The sequence below is a fragment of the Protopterus annectens genome, chromosome 13.part0 (genome assembly GCF_019279795.1).
Source record: "Protopterus annectens isolate FY-2018-M chromosome 13.part0, PAN1.0, whole genome shotgun sequence".
Taxonomy (NCBI): Eukaryota; Metazoa; Chordata; order Ceratodontiformes; family Protopteridae; genus Protopterus; species Protopterus annectens.
Genome location: NC_056747.1, coordinates 499,944,294 through 499,971,864, shown reverse-complemented (window position 1 = coordinate 499,971,864; position 27,571 = coordinate 499,944,294). Strand labels below are relative to the sequence as shown.

The 27,571-nt window shown below is 37.8% G+C and overlaps 1 protein-coding gene across 1 annotated transcript in view; it reads left to right on the top strand.

Annotated features, from left to right (window-relative positions):
* Window positions 1-27,571, top strand: part of LOC122787923 (dynein beta chain, flagellar outer arm-like) — a 5,188,001-nt gene that overhangs the window by 4,283,588 nt on the left and 876,842 nt on the right. The window contains exon 88 of the mRNA XM_044054850.1: window positions 11,779-11,875. Within this exon, the coding sequence (XP_043910785.1) occupies window positions 11,779-11,875 (97 nt within the window). The remainder of the gene's footprint in view (window positions 1-11,778; window positions 11,876-27,571) is intronic.

Here is a 27,571-nt window from a genome sequence, read left to right as displayed (position 1 = left end):
AGGAAAACATTGGTTAGAAGAAATGCAAGTTATATGATATTGATTTAATACTCAGAGTAATTTTAGCCAGTTTATAGAGAAATTAAAGGTAATTTAGTATAATACAAACAGGAATTGCAATAAAAAGTGAGAGAAGTTCAGGCTTCTTGTACATTTAGAGAGAAATCAAGGGGAAAGAAATTGATGGAAGTAAGGAAGTGAATGACGAAGGGAAATTAAGGAGATGCACAGTATAAATAGGTATTTGTTCATATTTAGGGATCTAGTTTATCCTGGTGTTGAGCAAGAAATCTTTCAGAATTGTTTTAAAGGATGGGAGGGAGGGTACTGACCTGATGGATAAAGATAAGGAGTTCTAGACTTAGCAACATGGTATGAGGCAGACAGTGCCCAGCAGATGTGATAGGTTTGTGGACAGACAGGAGTTTCTGGTTTTTTGGATAATAATGACCAACTAGGAACGTAGAATGTTATTTTGTGCTGGACAAGCAGATGGATTTTGGATAATTTTATGGGAGGTAAGAATCTGTGTATAAGTTAGCTGATGAAGTGGTTCTAACCAGTTTAGACTTTTTAGTGCTGTATAGTGCTGGATTCTGAAAGGGGTATTTGCTGCATATTTAGTAACTTTGTTATAGCACTGTTTGTTTTGATTTTTGTGACCCTGAAGGTTAGTAAGGATGGGAGCACCATGAAGAAGTGTGGGGAGGAGATAACTAGTGGTAAGTGTAGCTGTATAAAGCATCCCTAGTTTTTGATGAGTTTTTCTTATGCAGTTTTGTATATGCAGGTCAGATTTAAGATTATCATTCACTAACATCTATAATAGTTTGCTTTGAGAAGTGACTTCACTGGTTGTATTATCAAGAGAAACCGGACTTTGAATTTAGTTTTTTTCATGGGAGACTGATTTGGGGAGGAAGAAGTCATTTGTTTTTTTAGGGTTGAGCATGAGTTGTGTGTTGTTACAAAGCCGTGTTTCAGTTGCTGTTAAATCTCCCTGAGTAATTTTTTGAAGGTGTGCCACATTGTCAAATGTGCAAATGAGTGTGGCATTATCTATATGCTGTATCAAGGAGGTCTGATGTGTGGAGGGTGTTGGTGAGAATGTTAACTCAGAGGGTTACACTGATGATGAGTGGGAGATATGAAGAGAGGGTGGACTGCCATTTAATGACTGATACCTATTACATAGGTAGCTTTTAAACCATAGAAGGTTGGGTTGAGAGAGACCCAATGAGAACTTTTGAAGTAGACATTTGCTGTGACAAACTGTGTTGAAGGCTTTAGACAAGTCTAGAAATAAGGAGGAGACTAGTTTGCCATTATCTTTAGCTTTACTGACAGTGTCTCTATAGGGTAAAAGTGGAGCATTAGTAATATGGGAAGGGCAGAAGCCCCGTTGAATGGGGAATAAGAGTTCTTCCTGCAGGAGGTAGTTTAGCACTTGTTTTTTAAAACATTTTTCAAGTACTTTGGAGACAGAAGGTAAAGTTGCTGTAGGTCTAAAGTTAGTAATGTCTGTTGAATTCCCTCCTTTGTGCAGAGGGATAATGTGTGTCTTTTTCTAGATAGAGGGAATATGGGATTCCTGGACTGACCTACTTATAAGGATTGAGCAAGGTAGACAATGCTATTGGCTGTTGTTTCAAGGCATTTGTTTGGAAGGTCACCAACTGAAATATGAAATGGTTTGAGTTTGTATGAACCCATCAGTAATGGGTCAGGGATGCCTTGTATGCCAGGCACAGGTCACCTCTTAGCATTCTGTAGGATACCGAGTATAGTGACAGGGCTCTGAGTCAATCCACAAAGGACATGCTGTTTAGGCCTTGTATACTTTTAGTGAAGTATCTGTATGGGCATTCCAGTTACTGCATGTGTTTGGACAGCCACATGCCAAAGGGGATATTATATTCAATGACTAGCCTAATGAGGGCAGAGTAAAGCGGTGCAATGACATCCCTAAATCTAGACACAATCTCTTTGTTTATAAGCTGTACAATATAAAAGGTCTTTCTTACAGCAGTAGACACATGTTGGTCAAAAGTTAGGTCACTGTCCAAATAAGTTCCAAAATCCCAAACAGCTGGGTCAAACTTTATGGTGTATTGTCAGTGTGGTAAATCCATGGAGCAGATGACCTCCCAAAGGATATAAAAATCCAGTTTTGGCGTTTAGTTTCAGACCATGATTTTGACACCAGTTATTTATTTGAGACAAGCCTTCTTGCAGGATGATGTAGTCATTTGGGGATTCAGTGACTGCTCCTAGCTTGCAGTCATCTGCAAACTTAGTCAGCCAGAACCTTCCGGTATTGATGTTTACTTCAGAAAAAAGGATGCTAAACAGGAGAGGTCTCAGCACAGATTCCTGGGGACTCCACTGGTGATTGGTATCTTAGTGGAAGTAACTTCCCTTATATTGATTATCTGCATCCTGTCTGCGAGCCAGTTGGCAGTCCAGCAGGTGACATAGGAATTTATTTAACATTCATTTACTGGGAAGGTTTGACTTAGAAAAAAGCCAATTTTCAATGGAGGCCTGGGGTGAAATGCTCCAGATGCATGTCTTTGTATTGTGGAAGGAAACCGGAGCACCTGGAGGAAACCCACACGCACACAGGGAAGACATGCACAGAAGGCACCCCAGCCAAGAATCAAACAGGAGAATCTCTTGCTGTGAGGCAACAATGCAACTGCTGCACCACTGCACCATCCAAGTTTATTCCCAGTTTATTTAGCCTTTCTCCTATGCCTGAGTGTGTAATTTTGTAAAGAGCTTTGTCCAGGTCTAGGTATGTGGTGTGTGCTGTTTTGCCTTCATCCATTGTTTTGATGACCTGGTTGAATAAGCATGACCTGCCCTTAACAAATCTAGACTGAGATGGGTCTAGTGTATGGAGGTTTCCTATGTCCTGTTTGATTAATTCCATGGTAAGTCTTTCCATGGCTTTTACATATGAACCTGGTCAGACTAATGGGTCTGTGGAAGATCCTCCCTTATGCAGGGGAATGACTGTAGGTATTATCCATTTGCTTGGTACAAATGCAGGTGGCTTAAATTGAGCAGTGTTTTTATGGGTATGGCTAGATCATGATTCATGCTATTTAAGATGCATCCACGGATAGTGTCAGGACCCATCAATGTAGTATTTTTAGCTTTTGCTAGCACTTTTAGGACTTGGTCTTGTGTGATAGCTGGAGATGAGCCCATTTCAGGTATATCATGATGGAAAGACATAGGGCAAAACAGTCTTAAGTTGTTTGTTTATTTCAGTGACAAGGACTCTAACATCCTGGAAATTATTCTTACTTTTGTTCAAAATTCTTTTCCTTTGTTGCAAAGCTTGTTGATACTTACATAATAAGAGCATAATTACAGCAAAAAAAGAAACGGTAACAAAAAAAATGCACATGTTCTTTAAGTAAAGGTCATAGAGTGTGTTCCTTTGGTATGGAAATGGCTATTGTTAGGCCCACCATAAAGGGAGCCCTGCCTCAGATCCTAGAAAGTATAGATCCATCAACCTAACAAGCATAATTTGTAAATCCTCAGAAAGCAAAAAAAGTGATTATTGGCATTCCTCAGAGTTCATTACTGGAACTTCTTCTGTTTGGCATCTACTACTTACATCTCCAAAACTTTATCTCAGTCAATGGCAAACTAAATTTACTTAAAACTGCAAATTTGCTGTTGATATTTGTTTAGCATTTGATATCATGTCAGTAGTGCAAGGGCTAAACCATGCCAATCACTGGTGTACTAGAAACTGGGTTATATTAAATATAGTGATGTAAAGCACGGTCAACTTTGGAGAACAAATCTTGTTGGTAGTTTACAGCATGGACAGCAGCCCTCTCTAGACTGATAAACTCATCAGAGATCTCAGCACCTTTGTATAAAGCCCTCTATCCTTTGACCACGACATAGCTACAATAGTCAGGACTTTCTTCTATGTAGGCCAAATAAATTAAGTTTATCTCACTGAGGGGAAAAAGTTTTTATTATCATTATGTACTCTGCCCTGGTCAAACCAATTGTAGGATATAATGTCCCTTTTAATATGTACTTGTCCATGCACATCACACTGCTAGAAAGACCCCAGAAATTCCTAAATAAAAAGATCACCTGACTAAAGTTTGTATGCTGTGAAGACAGTCTTGAAAGTCTGCCTCTATACTTTTCCTCATAGAACGTCCTGCATAGTAATTTATGTGTGGTGCTTTGTGTTGTTTAGAACCCAACCATCTTTTATCTCCTATACTTCCACAAAACAAACAGGTCCAAAAACTTGAATTTTCAAAAACAAATAAGGCATGTTGGAGGAACTGATTTATAACTTATTGATTCCTCCATCTCTGACATAATCTTCCATTATATTTAAAACCACTTTCTGTAAAAGATTGATTCCTGTAAGGTCATCTCAGGCCTGGCTTGTTTAACCCTCTTGTAGGTAGAAGGTAGCCTTTGAGGAGGGATTCTGACAGGGTTGCTTATAGAACACAGATGGCCTTTGCATTGCAAACTCTTTGAATCTAAGAATATCATTAAAAAATGATCTTATGCACGCATACATACATACATTTTAGGGATCATTTAACATATCTGCTGGTTTAATTTCTCCAAGTCTTTTGGCTTTCTAATACCTTGATGAGAATGGACCCCATTCCTAAGTCAAAGTATGATTAAAGTTTGTGAAATTAGTATTGTTTCTGACCTTGATGTTAGCCAAAATTGCTGTTCGCAGCGCCTTCAATGTGCCCAGAATTGACTCCATCTGTACTTCGTATGGAATTACATATATCGGTAGCATATCTAAATATAACTGTAAATTTTTCTTTATGAGACCCAGTGATCCTACTGCTATTGGAACTGTCTGGGTATCCTCCTTCCACATTGCATTGCAGTAGTATATCTGAATATCTGTTGTCTCATGTTCCTCAGTCATGCTGCTGTGTGTTTGACTACCAATTCACGGTGTTGATCTTTATTCAGTTCCCCTTCCTTTTCATGACTGTGATGTCAATGGTAGTATAATGGCTAACAGTAGTTATTTCTAAGGTTGAAATTATGTTAAATTCATTCAAACGTATTTGCCGTAGACTTCACTGTACAATTCAATGGTCATCAACTAATTGGCTCATTAAGAAGTTATAGTTCTGAGAATTTTAGTAAAGCACATTCTTTTTATATATTTTTTTAATTTAGCAGTAGAGCAAAAAAGAGAGAGAAAGAGAAACTATGACTCCATCTCTCTTAAATCGTGTGAAGAACAAGTGTATAATTCTACCTTCTGCCTACAGTTAAAATTATATGGACAGGAGCTGTGGATTATAACTTCTGCATCTCTCACATCAATATTTAAAGTGACACAGAATTAGCAATATGGGGTTTGACTACCTTCACTGGAACCAACTGGAATGTGAAGGGTAGTTGGTCTATAAAGAATGTGTGGTGAATATACACTTCTGCCTTGTGTAAAAGCCAATGTGCCATGGTCACTTAAGTTCCACACTGCAGAGCTAAAGACCAGAGTTAGAAATCGCAGGTTTCCCACCTCAAACTGAGCCTAGTGTCTAATAGTTGAAATTAGAATTATTTTGTGCAGACACACACACACACACACACACACACACACACACACACACACACACACACACACACACACACACACACACACAAATTGCTTAAGCTTCAAACAAAAATCTCACTGCCCTAGAAACTACTACCAACAAAATATGTCACTTTATATTATTAGCACCTAGATCCAAACACCACAACCTGGTTATTAAAAAGGTGAGTGACTCTCCATTCAACACAGGGCTTGGTTGCTCTTCAATCCTCTTGTATTAAAACTGCTGAACCAAAACACCTGTGTCTGTCTTCTTGTAAGATTTACTGCAAGAGAGAGAGAAAGAATGTACAACCTTAGGTGCCAGCCTAACTAAGCTCCATCCCTTTAACCAAAAATACAGCATGCACAGATTATCTATTCTGGGCCTCAGAGTTTGGTAGTACATGCCCCTATCCATTAGAAACTCTTCCAACCTGCTACAATCCAAGAAGCTGTTCAAGCTCCACCTGACTAGTGTCATTGTTTCACTAGCAATAATATACTAATATAACTAATAATAATATAACTAACAATAATATAATTTCAGCCACCAATGATATATCTGTTTCAAAGTTTTACCACAATTATATTTTATATACTGTTTAGCAGACAATGTAAACAAATAAAATGGTTTAACTCTTGTGCAATGCCTTTGTATTTATTTTGCTGCAGTATATTATATATACTGTACCTTTGAATGAGACTCTCTTGTGCTTTACTGGGCTGAACCTGAATATGTCCTTTTGGATCAGTTATCTACCCCAGTCAACAAGTTTATATAATAGGGCACCACAGTGACACAGTGGTTAGGGTTGTCACCACACAGCAAGAAGTCCCCAGTTTGATTCGTGGATGGGTTGCCTTCTGTGTGGAATCTGCATCTCCTCCCTGTCTTCGTGTAGGTTTCCTCTGGGTGATCTTTTTTTCTCTCACATTCCAAAGACATGCAGTAAGTGGACTGGACACTTTGAAATGGGGATAGGTGTGAGTGTGTATTGTAGAAGTACCATGGCAGGGCTAGCCACCTGGCAGTGTAAATCTTGCCTGTAGATGATTGTCACTAGTGAAGTAACACCCCAACACCATGTACAAAAATGGGAAAAAGGGGGGTTGTGGATGGATATGTATATATATATATATATATATATATATATATATATATATATATATATATATATGTGTGTGTGTGTGTGTACATATATATATATATATATATATGTGTGTGTGTATATGTATATATACATATATATATATATATATATATATATATATATATATATACATACATAGATATGTGCATGTAAGTCAAAAAGTAGAATCGCATATGGTACAAAGTTTTTTCTGACTCATAAATGGTTGAATTTAGTTTTATATAGTGTAGGTAAACAGGAGTGTGCAGGAAAATTAATGTTTGAATGAAAAAGTGGTGATTGTACAGATGTCCAAGACTATGTTACAACAGTTTGTGTGAGTATGCAAGTTTATGCAGGCTAGGGTTAGAATAAGGATTAGGTAAGGGGAAAAAGTCAGTGTTGTACATATTCTGTATTGTCTGTATTCTGTGTCACATTTAGATTGCAAAATTTTAACTTAAAATAATAAATAAAGCATTTATTTTCCAAGTAAATACATAAATGGTAAGATACTTACACAAGAGATTGAAAATAAAACTTACAAAATGACAGATAATGGTCATAACGAAGACTGATATCTAAACAAGAAACTGTTTTTGCGAAAAGACTTACTGAACCCATATTGCTCATTAATTCCAAATGAAAAATATTCACAGTCCTTACAGTGTTTAAAGACAGTATAGTTGAATTCTGTCTTCAGTATGTCATGCAGCAGTAACTCCTGTAGGGTCTGCATTTCTTTAACTGTTACTGAAGTTAAGATAGTCCTTCTATTTATGTGTCTAAACAGGATTTCCTGTGGTTTTAGTTTAAATTTAGGAGATGCTTTTCACGCTGTGTGTCCTGGGAGAATGGTAGGATTTACCAAGTCAGAGTCCAAATAATGAAATTACTATGTGACATCAGTCTCAACAAAATGTATTTACCTTGCAATAGTGCACACATCTGTACAGTTAAGCGGAGTTTGAATTCATTCTTAACTGTAATAAACAGCAGCAAAGGCCTACTTATATATGATTTTACAAATTTTGTTTTAACATGGTATACCTTAGTGTTAAAAGTATCATTTTTCACATTTATCTTAATTTGGCACAGCTTTTATAGAGATTTTTATGCATTTTTCTTAGAAAGAACACAAGATTTTCAAACATTATTATAGATCTTCACACAACCACAACCCAGTCTGAGCACTGAATTATATTGTGAATGCCCCCAAAGAACAATGGTAGAGGACATTTATCAAAGGGATTCATGAATTGCCTTTTAAGCCCAAAGACGAAGGCTGCTACATGCCCTAAACATCTACTACTTGGTAAAAACAACAGACAAAAGAAACTTGACTGACACCTTCAAGTACATACATGAATTGGGATTAGGGCATTTCAGTTGTTTCTCAGAAGGCACAATGACACAAGATGCTAATGCTGGAAGGATGGTGACCATTAGGAAATGGAACACACATAACTTTGAATTTAGGATGTTGTTTCCTTATGATTTTTTTTCAAAACCAAGTGGCCATAGCTGAGACTTTGGGCTAGATTCCTGAGTGCCTACACTAAGTGTACATGATCTGTATTCATGAACATACCTACCACATTTTTTGTGCTGTCTATTCACTCAGAAAGATTACACTAAGTGTACACAAAGTCTACACTTTGTAGTAACCTTTATGAATCCTCATTGATAGTTAAGGCCGTAAGAAAACTAAAATTGGTTGGAAGAAGGTGGGTGTTATGCCTATGTTGTCTGTTCACTTAGAATGGTGCATAGTTAGTGCAGGGACTCATGAATCTGGCCCTTTGTCATTTTTTTTAAATGGAATGGGCAAGTGAGCTTAGTTGAGAAATTGGGGATGTATTTATTTTTTCTGTCACACTGATAGTATGTAGACTAGATTCATCCTTCAGCAAGTGTGCATCTTTATCCCCTAAAAGTACTGTTTAAACAGGTGGAAAAGAATACAGGGCCTGTTTCCAATGGCAATGTATATAAATGCATATTTAATCTCCATGTGTACATTTGTCCATATGACAGCCTCACTCTGGGCCATTGATCAAGGAGCCTGAATCCTCACCACTGACACTGGAGAGGATCGTTCACTTGGAATATGAATGGATACACTCAGTATTTCCAGATGCTGACCTGTCTTAATCAAGCACAATTTCCCTTAAGAGCACACAGGGGAACACAGTCAGCCTAGTGTCTGTATTTCTTTATATCTGTCTCCTTCCAAGGCCCCAGTAAGGGGCACCATAGCACAGCTATAGGGTTAAGTCCTCAGCTGAGTGTCCAAACCAAGTCCTCCAGCATCTTCTCTGTGAAACCAGTGCTTCATGTCCCTGTTCCACAGTGCAGACACACACACACACACACACACACACACACACACACACACACACACACACACACACACACACACACACACCTACACAAAGCCACACACACATCTGTGAAAATCTGGCACAGAGTTACCCTCTGTGCCACCTTCTGCCAGACTTTAAGGTAGTTACCACTGCCAACAGACACTACAAAACCAGCTACCTAAGCCTCTTACAAGGGTACCCAGTTATACTGAGTGAAGTTAATATTAATACAAATGATAATGTTGACCAAACAGCCAGGCTACAGGAGTGGCCACAGTGTCACCAATAGATATAAGTACTCTTAAAATCTAAAGCATCCTCTGTAGAACCAGCCATAATGAAAAATTTAAATATATTTAATAATAAATAATAAAAGAACATGAAAATATGAAATATCTATTTACAGTAAACACCCGAGTTTCAGTCACAGGAAATATTAAAGCTGGAAAGATTCACATAATTACAGAAAAATAATACTTAACTATTCTCACCATATTTTCCTAACTGATCTAGAGATTTACTGTTCCTACTTACTTAATAGAGGAAGGCAAGATGAAGTAGGTGAGGGATCCTTCCATGTCAGGTTCCAAGAAACAGACTTCCCTAAGACTTCTGTCTCACCTAATATTAAAACAGTATTTCTGACAGAATGATATCACATACATCTGGTCATCTGATGTCTGGTTCCCATGCAACCCCCATTGCTAGAAACTGCCAGGATTTAGCACCTACATGTCAATATTACAAATGCAAGAGTATTACTCAGATTTGGTGTAGCTTCTGGAAGTCATAAAAATTACAAACTTGTACTCCTACAGAGACTAACAAACCATGCTTCTTACAGGTTTTGCATTTCTGGCTTCATTCAAAACTATGAGATAACATCTTTATGGCCTAGGCCCAGTAATTACATTTTTTACTTTGTTCTAAAATTAGCTGGAGCTAAGCTTAACCTCTTCTATTCCAGTGTTCTCTGTTAACAAACACACACACACACACACACACATATAAATATATATATATATATATATATATATATATATATATATATATATATATATAAAATTCAGATTTAATGCAGTCAGCCAGCACCCACTGTTGGTAAATTTTTAACACAAGCAATTGTGCAAATCCATTTTCAACACAAGCATCTGTACAAGCAGTTTGATATTCAAATAACATATAATTCTTTACTAAATTCCAGCTACCTCTGCTGGCATACATTACACATCCACTGTCCTACTTCTCCTGGCATAGCTGGCAGTACATCACATCATCATAGTCCAAATATGCTTTTCAGCCTTAAAGACCGCAGCGTGGTTGTTCAGTTTCTATTTTTAGGTGGACATTCACAGGACAAGTTGGCACTATAAATTACAGTGCACATTTCTAATCTTTTTAGTGCTGTGATTGTGGTTCTTGTGGATATTCATTTTTGTTTAGGAGTCACAGTAACTGATTATATCAAATAAAAAAATGAGTACCCCATGTTAACTATGCTTTGCTGAATCATATAGATTTACTACAGAGGATCATCTTCTACAACAATAAACAGAAAATTGTTACCACAACCTCTAAAAGTGAAAACATAACAAACTTAAACAAGTGACCCAGAAAAGTTGCGAAAAACACACTTTCTACTGGGGACAAACTCCCCTTTCACCCCTTCACCCTCCTGAGTTGGAGGCAAACCCAAACATTCCCAATATATATATATATATGTATATATATACTCTCAAGTTTCACTAACTCAGAGTAGAAGGGAAAATGTTAAAAAGAAATGAGAACTTCACCAAATCCCTCTTCTCTGAGTAGTAATACACAACTTTGTGTAACAGTGGTATTTTTGCTTTGGTGTTCTGATTGTCACTGAAGAATATGGACATTTAAAAGCATGCTGATAAAACACAACTTAGCTGAATTTCCCTCTTATCTCAGAATCACTTACATTACTTGGAGGGTATGAGGTTATCCCATTGAACTGGGAGGCAGGGAATCCCTCAGTACAACAACTTAAGGAATACAGGCTTCTTTGAATTTTTTTTATGTGATTTTTGTTGATTGTACTGGGTCTATATATTTTCAGAAGACATATTTGCACTTAATAGGCACATCTTATAGAAAGCTTGTAAGGGACCATGTCCTATTCCTGCCTGAGCAGCTTGGGTATGAAGCAAAGTCTGATATCTGAGGTGATATGCTGACATTACAGTTTTTGGAGGATGGCATTATCATTGCACTAAAAAATCTGCCCTTGTGGTGTATCAAAAAAACTTGTATAATATGTGTCTCAGTTTCTACATTCATGGATAGGTGGCTATGCTACTCTTATACATTTTAATGGAAAACTGGAATAGGAACTGGTATCATAAAAAGTTCATCTTTCAGTTCTTTTGTATAAGAATTGCTCTATTTTTTATTTTTCAAAATGACAATTCAGACTTATTAGCTCTGAGGTAGAATTAATTACATGAGATCTATAGGTTGCTGGTACAATTTTATGATAGTGTAAGCATGCGGTAATCTTTTAAAATAAATGTATAAAAATTAAATATAACATGTCGCGTATATTATTGTTACACTATGCATGAACCATTTATTGCCTGCAGTTTTTGTACTATATATGAAGCATTTGATAAAATAGATTTTCTGTATGTTTTATCAGGTATCCTGGCATATCCTAGCATACAGCCATATTAGTAATAATGGACAACTAAGTAGCTTGTTTACACCTGGAGCGCCACAGAGTTTGCTTCCTACAGGTAAACAATACAAACATTTGATTGTTTTATTTATGGTACCAGTAGTTGACATAATAGTCTCATTGATAAAAGCACATTTTATTCAGTATTTGTATCATTAAAAAATAAAACAATTTGTAAAAAGTACAATTGACCTGTCATCTATTAGTAGTTTAACAAGCTGAGACTACTACGTCAGAAAGTATTCTTTTTCTCTGAGAGGCTTTTAACCCTGCAGAGTGTATAAGTGATACCACTACTAGCTGAAAAGATCGCATGACTACAATGTTCACTAGTGTGTTTCATCTGACTCTTAATCATTTATGGATAATAAGAGAATTTGTCAGTTGTCTATGTGGTCCATTTTCTTTGCCTTTCATGTCTTTTCATTTTATGCTTTTCTCTTGATGGGAATTTCTTGGCATCCATTTCTCATACAAATAATAAGCCAGTTAGGATCAAGACCCAATCATAATCCTCTATATATACATTTTCTTCAAAATTTTCTTTATCTTGGCTCATACTGTTTGATTTGTCTGTCCAATTTATGTCAGTTTTCAAAGTTATAGTTTGACCTCGTTTTAATTTTTTATATATTATTTTTGTTTCTAACCTTAATCGTTTATTATGAAAATATATCCTTTTGACTTCCTGTGCATCAATTCTGATATTAAACATTTTTTTTTAATTTTTTTTTCATTCAAGAAATTTCTCTTTCAAAACTTGCCACATTCCTTCTGTAGTTTTTCCAATGAATGCCTCACTCCAATTAGCTTTACATAGTGACTGTTTTGCTTCTATATAGTCTGCTATTAGTCTTCTATGCATTGGTTTAGATTTCATTTTTGGCAGAATTATCAAGTAGCAATTTAATGTTTATAACCCCTTGATCACTGCACATTAACAGCGGCAAAAATTGACATGAAGTAACAGTCATTTCCTTAAGAACACAAACAATGTCTAGTAAGTCCCATTCCCTGGTAGGCTTTTTAACAATCTGAAACAATTCTTTTTCTTGAACATATGTTGTAAATAATTTCCTTATTAGTATTGTTGAATCAATATTACACTCACTTTCTGGTAAATTTAAATCCCCAGGCATTATTTTATAAATTTAAATCCCCAGCCATTATTATTTCCTTTCTATATTTTATGCAAGACATTTATGAATTCATCCCGGTCATCAGCACTTGACTTCGGTCGTCTATGTGCTCCAACAATTGTTACATGTTCCAGTGTTGTCATTATTGTTACAGTTACACAGTCTAAAGTATTGTTGTTATCACTGAACATTTAAAAATCACAGATCTCATAACAATCTTTAATCTCTATCATAACACCCCCACGTGATTTTTTTTGTTAGAATTTCTGTTAAAGTAAACACATTTATATTCTAACAAAACTGGTTTCCATTCACTGCTCTTTAACCAAGTTTCACAAAAAATAACAGCATCAACCTTATGTGATTGCAGCAAATTTTCCAATAAAATACTTTATTACTAATTCTCCAAGCATTAACAACCATCACAGATGCATCAAATTTTGCGATCTGTGAACTGTTAATTTTTTGTGTTGGCAAAAATTCTGTCTTGTGTCATTGAAATATTGCAATATATGTGCTGCAAAAATTATTTTTCCTTGTCTTGATTTTTGCATGCCATCCTGTCTAAACATGTGCCTGACATTTGGCTTGGATGTTTTACATATTTCCATTTTTTTAAATAGACCATTTTTTCATACAGGTATTTACCATGAAGTTATTTCATTCACACTGACCTGAATCTCCTTGGTATATATGATTTGTCAAAAATACGTCGTAACACCTGTACAAGTTATTCCAGCTAAGATACTAGTTCCCTGCTAACAGTCAGAGAGTCCTTGCAGGCAAGATCATTTGTGCCAACATAAATAAAAACAGATCCATACTTCTTTATGTTAAGGCATTCTAAGGCTTTTCTCACATCCTGTATTTTGCCCCTACCAGGTATAAAACTATTCAATGTTCATTATCCTCTCTAAAAATTTAAATATCAGTTAAACTAATAAGTGAATTTCCAATTGCAAGTATATCATTTTTGACAAGATCTGAAGACTCTGCCACTTCTAATTCAGTAATAGCTGCTCTGTTAGTTGTTACAAAGGAATGAATTTATTTAGGATTTATTTTTTGTACTAAATTTTCTTAAATAATATGTATCGTTTTTAGCCCAACAAAATGTAGTATTATATATTGTTATTCAACTTTTATTTTTAATTTTAGATGTTTTTCTCACTTGACACATAAGCCTGAAGAAGTTGTAATAGACAAAGGTGATCTATGTTAAAATGTTTCTGAATGTTGGTAGAAAAGATTTCTAAGGAATTTTGAAGACTTATGTTAACTTTTTCTTTTTTGATACTACAGTGAAATGCTTTTAGCAAACTTTAACAATTATTAATGTATAATTGTTAGTTTAACTTTTAGTTTAGTTTAACATATCCTGGAATGACAGTGTCAAATATCACACTGGTATATGGGGGAAGTACTATTTAGCAATAAACATGCTAATTGTCTTTTACAACACAGATACCCAAGTAAATCACTCCCATGCTTTTAAACAGGTGTATAAATTGAATGGTGAATTTCTACACTCTATTCTGTTTTTTCAACTATTATTTGGATTGCTTGTTTGTGTGTTTTCAATACAGAACATTTGATTTGAACTAGATTGTGTTTCCCTACTTTAATTAGTGGATTTATACTTTGGTAAGTTTTACAGAATGTATTTCTGCCACCTGTTATTAGGTGGGATATTCACAGTATGTTATTAGATGCCTGAACTCTAGGGAATCTTAGACCTTCCACACAGAGACGTTTCCTCATTATTTATTTTTTTGGACTTAGTATACTGACACGCTGGATTTGTGAGACTTCGAGGGACACCACGGAGACTGTTTTTTCTGTTTGTGCATTGCATAACAAAACAGTGTCCTTTTTAGTATATATTAATTTTGCATTATAGATGTTTTCTTCCTTGTATATGCTGTAAATTTCTTCCTTCCATTCTTTTTTAATTTCTTTTAAATGCTCTGAATCCTCAGATTGCTGAATACTTGTATCCTGAATTCCAAAGTTGCTTTTTGTTGCAGTATCATATTTAATACGGACTTGATGATCTTTACTGAGAATAGACAGTTTGTTTGTGTCTTTCGGCTTTTCCCGGTTAGGGGTCACCACAGTGGAACTCCGGTCCGCTAATGATTGGTAGTTGATTTTTATGTGCCGAGTTACCAGCCCTGATGCACAACCTTCAATGAAGGTACACCCATGCATGCATGTCTGCACGCAGAAGACGTTCTAGCTGAGAATCGAACCGGACAGCATCTTACTATGAGGCGACAACGCTACCGCAGCACCACCACCGCGGATACTGAGAAAGAGGACTCCCCTCCCCTTGACCTGATCTTATCTTGTATAAACCTCACTCCCCTTCTCCAATTTAATTTAATCTAATAGACAGTAATTTTATTTATCTCATCAACAGAGTCGTTAATATATGTAACAATTGTTTCAGAATCTGTGCCTGTTTCACAAGTGTAATTATCATCATTAAGTCTGGATTTACTACTAATAAATTGATCATGCTTAGCAGACTAATTTGTCACTGAACTGTGCCTTTAAGTTAGTTAAGGTTGAGAAGTTGGGGGGCTTGGGGAGATTTGGGTGAGGCCATAAGGTAGGTGGAGAAGGGGAGTGAGGTTTGTACAAGATAAGATCCAGTCAAGGGGAGGGGATTCCTCTTTGCTATTACAGATTGTCTTGTATAGTTCATTCTGTAGAGTCCAAGTGATTACTGATCTTAATATGTTTTCTGGGCAAGGGGACTTAGGTCAATTTTTGTTACATGCTGACTAGTGCATGATCTGACTTTGGGAGATAGGTGCAGCAGAGTTTGCTTGGGGCTGAAAGTACAGGAGACCACTTAACTGAGGGGGCTGAGTCACTACAGAGGGGCTTAGAGACATCAAGGGTTGAGATAGTGTTGGTAGAGAACAGGGTTTTTAGCATTATTGCCAGATCCCAGGGTGTTAGACATAGGGAGCCAGGTAGCAGAAGTCAGTTTGGAAGTGGAACTACATTCAGTTCTGATAAGTGGGGCAGTTGGTAAAGCAGTCTTCATTGCAGCACACATCCCATTGATTGTAAAGAAGAAGATTTGGCAGGGGGATTTTGACCTCGTGAATTCCAGTGTTGTTTGACTGATAGTAGAGGTGGAATCACATGGGGTTAAGGATCTCAAAGCAACCCTGGCTGCACTGGGGAAGAGATGGTGCTGGGAGGTATCAGCTGAAGACTTGGGATAACTGGATTTGTGGGTGTATTTATTTCATGGCCATTATAGTTGAAAGGAGCCCCAACAGGTTTCACTGCTATCTTATTTTTTAACTGTGAGGGGAGGCACAGAGGCTTGGATTGGGTGATGCCAGGCTATGGTATGATTACTGTTTTCATAAGTTCAAGGCAGTGGATTAGTCCTTGGTATGGGAGCATAGTCATCCTGATACTTGGGTGGGAACCATGTTGGATAGGTTGGCAGTGCAGTTAAGGAACATTTGAAGGGAATAGGGAACAAGGTAAAAAACATGTTAGGCTTTCAATGTGGCAACGTGTTTGTGGGCCATGTATAGAATCCTGCATGTGTGTTCTTATTGATCAAGCCAGCATCCAACTGTTAAATGCTGGAGAAGGATGGATTGGGTGGGATGATAACTGAGGGCATTATGGCAAGGCAAGATGTGGAAATGGGTATAAGAGAAAAGGGGGATAGAGGGATTTGGGAGGGTCTCAGCATTTAGGTTATTACTGGTGGGGAAGTGTAATTGGCCTAATTTAGACATACACCTTAATGGTAACTTTTACTTCAACGAGTCTATGCCTCTGAGCTGTGTAGTCATCATGTGTCCCACTTTTGAAAAGTTCAGCACATCTTTGCACTGGATGTGGCAGCAGAGGTAAGATGGAATAGATGCAGTGCATAACATTAATGACTGTTTTTGTTGCTTAGAGAAGGAAAGTAAATGGTGGTCAGGGAAATGAGGTTGTTTGAGCAAGTTTGTGCATAGCTTGGAGTGCCATCGGCTAAGGACAAAGTTGATGGACTGGCTAAGACATTAACCTTTTTAGGTTTAGGGCTGGACTCTAACCTGGAAATATTCAATCTGCTACAGGATAAGGTGGAGAAGATGAAAGGTAAGGTGGAGTTCATGCTGGAATGGGAAAAGATGAAGATTAAGAAGGTGATGGAAGTTTTAGGGCTCCTTAATTTGCATGATGAGCAGTAGGGCCTGTTCCAACATTTATGAGAGCTGGGGGCAATTTGTTGCAGGTAATGAAACAGAGGCACCATCGGTAAGGTAGGGCAGGCAGCTCAAAGAAGACATGTCTATTTAGCTGGAATTTCTCCAGCACTTTAATGGAGTGTCTTTTTGACAAGACAGTTAGATTGTCTCACTGGACATTGACCTGTTTATGGATACAGCAGATGGGCTGAGTACAGGAGTGTATTTTGGTGGCAGGTGGTTGGCCAAAGCATGGCCAGAGGGATTGACCAGAGGGCATCAACAGGATATCACTTTCTTGGAATTGAGGACCAGTTTTAGCATCAGTGGTAGTATTGGGGAAGGACTTTCAAAACAAGAGGATGATACTTCATTCATATAACTTGGCAGTTGTTCAAGGTTTGTCTAAGACAATGGTGAAATCTAGACGGGTTTGAGGTTTACTCAGGAAGTTTGTTTGCATTGTTTAAATATTAATCTTTCTTTTTCAGCTCAATATATTCCTGGCAATTGCAGTGTTTGGCTGATAATGTATCCTGCTTTCAGTTTTGCAGGTTTTGGCAGCTTGCACCCGAAGCCGGGGTCGGCTGCAGTATTCTCCCCAAGAAGGTGTAGAGACTGATTAAGTATTGCAGGTTGACTGGTTTAACTATGATGGTCTGAGACTACTAGGAATGCATATGGTAAAGCTTTGATGATTTATAAGCAGTTTGTGAGATTTTTGGTGGAGAGAAGGAGGGCTGGTGAGGCAGTCATGACAGCCATAGTACACCTTGCAGCAGTGAGTGCCATGGCAAACTTTTTGGGTTTATGGGAAGTTACTAAGGACTGGAGGATATCAAGATTGTTGAAGGGTTGGGAGAAGGTGTGTTCAAGGAAAGGGAACAGATTACCATTAGGCAAGCATATGTTGTTAATTTTTTCGGGAGGATTGTACAAGGTGGCCTGGTGTTTTTTATGTATTTTGGACAATTTTGAGTTGGCAAATTGTTCGGTTTCTTGAAGTGGGAAGACCTCAGGATTAGTTCAGTGGGGCTGTTGATTTGGGTAAGTCAATCAAAAATTGAGCAGGATGATGTGGGCAAGCAAGTGGTATTGCTAAGGAATGAATGCAGTTATTATGTCTGGTGACAAGATACATGTGTTAAACAACCAGAGGGTTTCATTTCTGGGGAGATTTGAAGGGGAAATGGATGGATGCTAAGAAGTTTGCATCTTGGGTGAGAATAGCTTTGAGAGTAAAAGGGTTGTGAGCTAATAATTATAACACGCTTTTAGAAAAGGAAGTATGACTGATTTGGCTGAGGAAGGTAGGTATGTTGAGGTGATTAAAAGAGCAGGGAGATGGCCATGTATGGTATTTTTGAGTTATATTCATTAGAATATAAAGGGGAATGAGGTGCATTCATTGGTGTTAATTATGTGTGTTTGTTTTGCAGGCAGGAAGCTTTTAGTCATGTTGAGGATGGTCAGATAGAAAAGTGGAAGTGTGGTCTGGTGTTGTGAATTTGGGCCTCAGTCCAGTTCACTGGCAACTGCAGTAGTGTAATTGTTTAGGCATTTAGTAGTGTCAATTTTTATCAGCACTGGAAGAGATAAGATAGCAATTTGGTGACCCATTCGGGATTGTTATACATTTGTGAGGTAATGACATTAGAAGTATACCTAAAAGGAGGTTGCTTATCTATTTGTTAAGGGATCTGTCAGTTTTTTGCAGAGGTTCCTGGGGACTAAGTTTGTTTGGTCAGCCACAATCCCCAGGTTGGTCTGGAGGGGTGCTGATAAGTTTAATGCAGTGGAGGGGACTAAGAGGTTTCTTAAGCATAAGGTGGCTAGGGCAAATGGTGCATTTGGCTTTTTTGTAATGAGCACTTAGATTCTGTGGATAGGGATCCAGCCCGGTTCCATTGTGGTGGTGTCCATTTTAGCAAAATCAGTTTAGACATGTTCAATATGCAGCTGTCATTGTTTCTACAGGATGTATTTATGAGACAGTTGTTAGGTGTTTGGGGGGAACAGTCTGTGGAGCAGCCTAGAGCAAAGAAGAAGGACAATAGTAGTTGTTCAAGGAGTAGACCCCCCTCCCCCATTTTGTATTTCAGTTGGCACTCTCATTGGTTCAGGTGTTACACTGCCTGGTAAAGTTCATTTGTAGTTAATGAGCAGTGGGATGCTGCTAATAAGTTTGTGATGTGTAGTCTAACACTGCCTAGTTTCTGTAAAGATGTGTTGTTCAAGTTATTATTAAAGTGTTTAAGAGAACGTTGAGCATTCTATCATGCTGCAGCTGTTTTATGCATGATAATACTAATACTGGATGTGTTTTACTTGTTTTTGATAAAGCTCATCAATATTGATGCATTTTACATATTGTAATTAAGCTGATCACAAAGTCATGAGTCACATTTTTTATTGGTGATGTGGAGATAACCCATTGACACTGATAAGTAAATCATCCAGGTTTTGACAGGAGGAACACAGTTCACCAGTGCTATCTGGTGTTCCCTTTAGATATACATAGCTTTAGTAAACAGTACAAGATACTTATGCTTTAGCAAACCATTAATGGCATACTCATTTAAGGAATTCACAATAAAAATAATCAAAATCAGTTACTACAGAATTCAAATAAATTTAAAGTCAGCTTCTATGAAAAAAATCACATAAGCAGTATTCAACAAAATATTAAATAAAAGTGCATTAAGATAACTCTAATGCAAGGGGGGGAATTCATAAAATCATCACTCTGACTTAATATACCAATTGTGTTGGTCAACACAAATATTGGATTTCCTTTACATTATCATTGGCACAAATACCTCATTATAACAGAAAAGATCAGAAGTAAAAAAGTAAAACATGAATCAGAATTAATCGCCTCTTACTAAGTTGCACAACAAATCACAAACCGACAGGGTTGCTTCAGACAAACTCTGGATTATCCTGTCTGCAGTTGTGTAAATTTACAGCTGACTAGGCCCCTTTGGATGATTGCCTGTCTAAAATCTATCCCTTTCTAGCAACATAAGTGAAAATCAAAGTTAAAAACAAGACAATACAAGTCAAAATAAATCTTCCTGTCTACAAGCTATCCCTTCCTTCCTACAGACAGTGAAAAACAGAGATAAAAATAAAATATAAATCAAAATAAGCAGTTGCAGAATCAATCACAGACCAGCACTGGATTATTTCATTCTTTTTATGAAGAAAAGTCATTCTTTTATGTCACAGATATTTGATAAAGGCTAGAAATGTTTTTTTAATCATTGTCAGTAAAAACAAAATTACCTCATGTCTGGCATTTTTAATCATTGTTCACTGTGGAAAATGTCTTTCTAATAATTTATTTTTATGAGAAAAAGTTTTGCTTCTTGGTGAAAACTTGACTAGGTGCTAGAACTTGTTGTGTTTGGGGGTCACATTAAAAATGTTTACCTCAAAACACAGTATGTCTGTCAGGTTGTTTCAACAACTGTCCTAAGCTTTGCTACCCACTTGTCAGAAACCTTTTTTTGGTAAATGGATGGTCCTGAGACCCAGTGGGGAGTCCCTTATTATGCATCATATTTTATGTGGAAACATGTTACTTGTCTGTCAGAAAGTATTGTTAGACACTGAGGGTAGTGTATATGGTGGTTGTTACAAAAAAAATTACCTCAGACCTTAACTTTTCTATTAGGATGTAAGACCAGCCCTTCAAGGATCCATTAGCTGCTTGTCAGACACCATTTTCAGTAAACAGACAGTTCTGGGTCCCTGTGAGGATTCCTTTATAATTTATTGTTTCTCTGTGAGTAAAAGTGTTACTTTTATGTCAAAAGGTGTTGTTAGGGACTGCAGCTAGTGTATTTACAGATTGCCATTTTACCTCAGGACTTAACTTTTCTGTCAAGAGATAAGACTGTTTCTTCAGTACTCCATTAACTGCTTTGACAGACATCTTTTGTGGCAAGCAGATGCACCTGGGTGTCAGTAATTTGACAGTTCCCTCCCTCAGCCACAAGAGGTGAAGTTTTCTGGAGTGCTTTGGTCTTGATTCCAGCTTGTGTTTATCCTCAGACACTGATGGATGACTCCACTGTGGCTGTCTTTCCTCAGAATGCTCATCGCTTTCTGTGGGTGCTGCTTCCCTGTGGCTGTTCAGCTTTTGTTGTTGGGTAAGGGAGAACCACCCTTGCTTTCATCAGGAAGGTATTAGGTGATACTTCTTCTCTATGCCACTCTGATGAACTTCATTCACAGGGAAGGGACTGAAGGGGCTGTACTATAAGCTGCTGTTTTTCTGAGAGGGCTCCCAGTAAAAGAAGCCACAAGGTTAAGCATTTATCTTCTCCTAAAACAGATAAGGAGGATTTTCTGGGCTTTGCCAAAGGTTTATTTAAAGCCTTTTAGTCTTTATGTGTTGAGCAAACTCTACCTTAAAAAGGACGATATTTTGCTCTCTCTCAAGTTCTGACTTCCAGTCTTTTTGACAGGATTTATACTTAGAATGTGTTTCCCAGATTTCCACTCCACAGTATAGGGACTGACTTTGAAAAAAGTAATTCTTTAGATTCCCCTCCTGAACAGTTATATTGCTGCTGATAATATTACCATAATGAAGGGCTTGTTTCAATGGGAACAAAACAAATACCAGAATTCCAGCATAGATATGGAGATCTGGCTGGGATTTGCTAAAGTTTTATTTAAGACATTTCAAGCATTAAACTGCATCAAAAAGCAATACCAGAATCAACCAGAAGCAAAGATGTTGAAATTTGTTACAAGTATATTTTCTTCATCCTGCAGCTATTGTTCCTGTGTTGCCAGCCTTTAGGGATACTTTCTTTGTATCCAGCATTTGATAGTCATCCACATGTTCCCTGAATGTCTGATAAATTATATAACTTGCCCAATACAACAAATGTGTTTTTTTCGAACCCCAGGACATCATCATCATCAGCTCCCTTTTTCCCATTTTTTCCTACATGGTCTCGGGATATCATGTTAACTGTCACCAACTCTCTCGATTCAGTGCCACACTCCTGCCTTCTTCAACACTCATGCCTGATTGTCACAGATTTTCTTTCACACTATCCATCCACCTCTTTGCTGGATGTCCTCGCTTCCTCTTACCTTCTTCCTGTCTGTCTCAAATCTTCCTCACCAGATTGTCTTCTTCTTTTCTGCTCATGTCCAAATCACCATAATCTGTTCTCTTTGATCTTTTTTGCAATTGGAGCTACTTTGGCTTCTGGTTTTATATCCTCATTTCTTCGTCTGTCCCACAGTGTGTATCCTACCACCCTTCTCAGACACTTCATTTCCATCACCTCTAGCTTCTTCATCTGTTCTGCCTTTACTGCCCAGGTTTCTGCACCATACAGTAGTACTGGTTGCACCAATGTCTTGTACACCTTACTTTTCAGCTTCTTTGGCATTCGTCTGTCATAGACTACACCTGATACTCTATGCCAGTTGGCTGCAGCCCCTCTAATTCTAGCTTTGACCTCTTTATTCACACTTCCCTTTTCCTCAACCACCCCTCCCAGATACTTGAAGCTGTTTACCTGTACCACTATCTTCCCTTCTATCTCTATTCTCAGCTTCTTCTGATTTCTCCACTTTGCTGCCATTACCACCTTCTTATCTGTGCTTAGTTTCATCCCATATGCCTTCAGTTTTGCATTCCATTCTCCTATCCTTTGCTGAAATTCTAGCTCAGAGTCTGCCTGTAATGCCACATTGTCTGCATACAGCAACTTTGTTGACTTGTCTCCTCCATCCTGTTTGCTAATGTAGTACATCACCAGTATAAACAGCAGTGGGTTCAGAGCTGAACCCTGGTGTACACCCACTCCCACTGGGGAACTCCTCTGTGAGGTTGAGAACTGTTCATACTTGAATCATTGGGTCCTTGTAGATAGCCTGCAGTAATTCTACCAATGTTTCTGGGGCTTCAAACCACTGCAGTACTGCTCAGATCAGCTTTCTTGGGACCTTGCCATATGCTTTTTCCAAGTCTGGGAATGCCCAGTTGGACTCTCGCCTCATCTCTAGCTTCTTCTCAAGTATCTGTCTCACTACAAACATTGGGTCAATTGTGCTGCATCCTGATCTGAATCTGAACTGCCCATCTCCCATCTTACATGCTACTACTCTATGTATCCATTTATCAATCAGTCTTTCCAGAACCTTCATGCATTGTGATAGGAGTTTGATGCCTCTGTACTGCCCACAGTTGTGGATATCCCCTTTGTTCTTGTACACTGGCACTAGTATGCTAATTCTCCAGTCATCTGGGATACACCTTTCTTTCCACATTGCCATCAGTACCCTCAGGAGCCCTTTCTCCCCTAGCCCACCCAGCATCTTTATCATATCTGCTGTGACCACATCTGAGCCTGGTGCTTTCCCTGACTTCATTTTCCTTAGTGCTGTTCTTACTTCTATGGTGGGCTCCTCTCCTTCTCTGATCATCGGCTGTTTCTGGGTCAGTGCAGCTTCTGTAAGGTTTTCTTCTTTCAGAAACTGCTGGAAATACTACCTCAGTCTACCTTCGATGTCCTGTGGACTGGTGAGCAAGTTGGTGCTGGCATCCCTTAAGAAGGGTGTCTGACTTATCTTCTTTGTCTTTCTGTCTTTGTCTTGCAACCTGATATAGTTTATTTTTGCCACTTACTGAGTCACTTTTCAGAAGTTGGTAATTAGTTTGTATGTCAAAATCAGCTTCTGTCAAACTGCTTATGGCCGCTATCCTTATTCCTTATGACAGGCTCAGGAACTGATAGTTTGGGAGGAAAATTTATATTTCTACTTTAGCCTTCAGAATAGTGAAATGTCAAGCTCACATCTAAGTTTCTGCTGCCTTCCTTTGACAATATGAGAAGGATAATTGCTGACCTCCCATCTTCACAGAATAAGGCATCTCTGAATTCATTATTATCCTCTGTGTCTTAGGTAAGCAAACAGTCTGTAAAATGTGCTCATGATACTGATTATGCTTTTTGTAGAGCAACTGCCATTGAGTCAGTGATAAGACTTTGCTGGCTACCAGAGGATGTCAAAGTTGAAATTCTGAACGCTCTCCTGGATAAAGAGGTGATATCTGTCTTTCGTCTGCTGTGGACCTTACAAGGTTGGAGGAAAGGAAAAACAGTTAATTCAGGGTGTTACCAACATTTTTCAGCTCCCCTTGCCAAAATATAATAGACACTTTTCTTCCAATTCAAGTTCCTTTTTCAAGAAATAGAATTTGGACTTACAGGAAGACACATACAAAAAAAAAAAAAAAAAAAAAAAAAAAATCAAAAAGCAGTAACACAAGGTTCAAATAAGAAGGAAAATCTAAGAAAATTAACTGTATGCCCTTTCATGTGCTTTCACCATCCCCACCCTGACAATCTTGTAAAGCTTTCCTAAGCCTTAGATGAACTGTTGAATATTCCTCATGTTAAGTCTGGCCCAAGTAATCATGAGAATAGTATAGGCTATGAAACCTAGACTTCTGAGATATCCCCTAGCAAATGCCAATGTCTGTCTGGAAAATATTGTAAACTGTTCTTTGTAAATTCCACTTTGTCCAATGGAAGAAAATCCATCATAGAGGACATGCTAAGTGGATCTTCACTTTTTTCTGGCATTAGATAAGTTCAGGCATTTGGGTTCTGAGAATAATTCCAAAAGGCTACAGTTGGAAGTAGGATTCCCTTCCTTATTTTCAAAGGATTCCTGTTCGTCCAACCAATGAAATCACCCTGCTCCCTCTTATTCTAGATCAGATGCTGTATTAGGGAGTTACAGAACCTGTTCCCCCAGAACTGAGATGAAAATGATTATTTTCAAGGTCCTTTCTGGTGCGAAATAAAGAAGGAACCTGGAAAACTGTCCTAGACCTTTATTTCTAAATGTTTTTATCACATTTCAGTTATCAAAGTTTTCAGGTGATTTTCACATTTTTATGTATCTGTTAAACATTTTCAGTTTTCTGTTTTGCCATTTGATTTGTCAACAGCTCCAAGAGTATTTACTAAGTGTGTGACTTCCTCAGTAACCCATTGCAGTTTGCAGGGCAGTTACATTTTCCATATTTAGATGACTGTCTTAATTTTGCCAGTTTTATTACAAGTTGCCAGGAATCACTGCCTTAGGTAAAAAAAAAAAACACAATTCTCAGCCTTGGTTTTCAGGTGAACATATCTCACAGAATAGTGTTTCTAGGATATCCACTTGGTATGTCCTCCATGATGGATTTTCTTCCACTGGACAAAATGGAGTTCACAAAGAACAGTTTACGATATTTTCCAAACAGGCATTGACATTTTCCAGGGAACATCTCAGAATTCTAGATTCCATAGCCTATACTATTCTCATGATTACTTTGGCCAGACTTAACATGAGGAATATTTGACAGTTCATCAAATCAATTTGGACGCAGCACCAGCACCCCCTTTCATTTTAAATTTGTGTATGGGAAAAAGGAGTTACTCTGGTAGGTAAATTGTTTGTCTCTCAACCCAGATCTACCTTTACATCCCAGACCCTACTCAGTGTAGCCATAGATGCATCAGACATTGCTTTGGGAGCTGTGTCCAAGCAGCTGAAAGTCTATGGCCTCTGGATCAAGCAAGATAGCTTAAATCATATAAATGTCAAAGGAATGATGGTTCCAGAAACTGCTCTCAAATCAGTGAATGATCTTTGGATTTCAGGCTCTTTACTAGTAATCACAGCCAACACCACAGTAATATGGTACATAAATAAGAAGGAACTTGCCCCTACTCTATATGCAGAATAGCTGTTGTAGACTTAAAATTAGATACTCAGTTTAGTCTGTCCCTTTAGGCTAACTCCATTTTGTCAGAACAAAGCATATTGGAGAGAAGTTGAGCAGCATAGACCCTCTGGAATGGAGTCTGTACCTGAGGGTCTTCCAGGAATCAGCCACTGGTGTGGAAGTCCTCAAGTTGATCTGTATTTGTCTTCAGCCACAACAGATGAATAAATAAAATTCTGCTACAGGACTCATTGCACACAGGTCTGGAAGACATACATCCTTTATTCCATTGTCCACAAATATTTGTATATGCCTTTCCATCCTTTCATCAGATAACTGAGGTTTTTCTAAATATGCAGAATCACTTTCTAAAGATAATCGTGGTAATCCCCTTTTGGCCCAAGCTTCATCACAAAAAAGACTTGCTTACACAAAGCAGGAGTTGTTTGATTCAACACCTTAAATTTTTACCCAGGTGATAGAATTTTACAGCTTTTTATTCACTTTTTTTCCCGAAGAGGTAAAGCAGGCATTAAACGAGACAAAAAAAAAAACCTGCTACTAGAAAATTGTTTATAGGTAAGTGGAAAAGATTTTAAATTTGATGCCATCAGAAAAAACAGAACACTTTCAAGGCTTGTTAGACTCCTTGATACTGCATTATTTGTGTGTGTGTGTGTGTGTGTGTGTGTGTGTGTGTGTGTGTGTGTGTGTGTGTGTGCGTTTGTGTGTGTGTGTGTGTGTGTGTGTGTGTGTGTGTGTGTGTGTGTGTGTGTGTGTGTGTGTGTGTGTGTGTGTGTGTGTGTGTGTGTGTGTGTGTGTTTATCCTCTGGTCATTCCTATTCATCTATCACAATTTTTCTTTAGTCCGTCTCTTCTTGTTTGCCCTTCAAACTGCTATTTCTTCTCTAACTCAAGTGAAACAGTTTTGAATGGGGTTTTTCATATCCACCCAAATAGGCAGCAGATGTCTCCATCTTGGGATTTTATTTTTCTACTGGAAAAACATACACTATTTACTTTGGAACCTGATCACTATGCTACTTGGAGTTCTTATTTGGAAAACAGTGTTATTCATTGTACTGACTTCGGAAGATGAGTTTATCTGAGTTACAAGCTGTTCTGGCAAGCGATCCCTCTCATCATTCACTGCTCCTGCCTTGTGTAAGTCATTTTCAGAAGAAGCTTGTAGCAATTTTCCTTGGCCATTATCAAAAGAGGGAGAACCACTGATGCGTGGGCCAAAAGGGGGTCACCACAATTCTCCTTAAAATATCATTCTGCATATTTAGAAAAATCTTGGTTATATGATAAAAGAATAGAAAAGCATATAGGTATATTTGAGGGCAATGGAATGAAAGATGTATGTCTTCCAGAGACTGAGGACAAATCCTTCCTTTATACCTGAGGTTATTTCATAGTTTATACTGAGCTAGGCAATTCAGTCCCCTTCTTTTCTTCTCAAAAAAAAATAAAACATGAAGGAGAAAGAATTTTACACCCTCTGGATGTTCATAGAAAACTCTGATGCTGCATTGACAGGAAAAAAACTTCAAGACTTCTGATCAACCTTTTATTTCTTATGAAGGTAAGAAAAATTGACAGTGTGTCAAGACAGTTTCTAAATGGTTGTCACACACTGT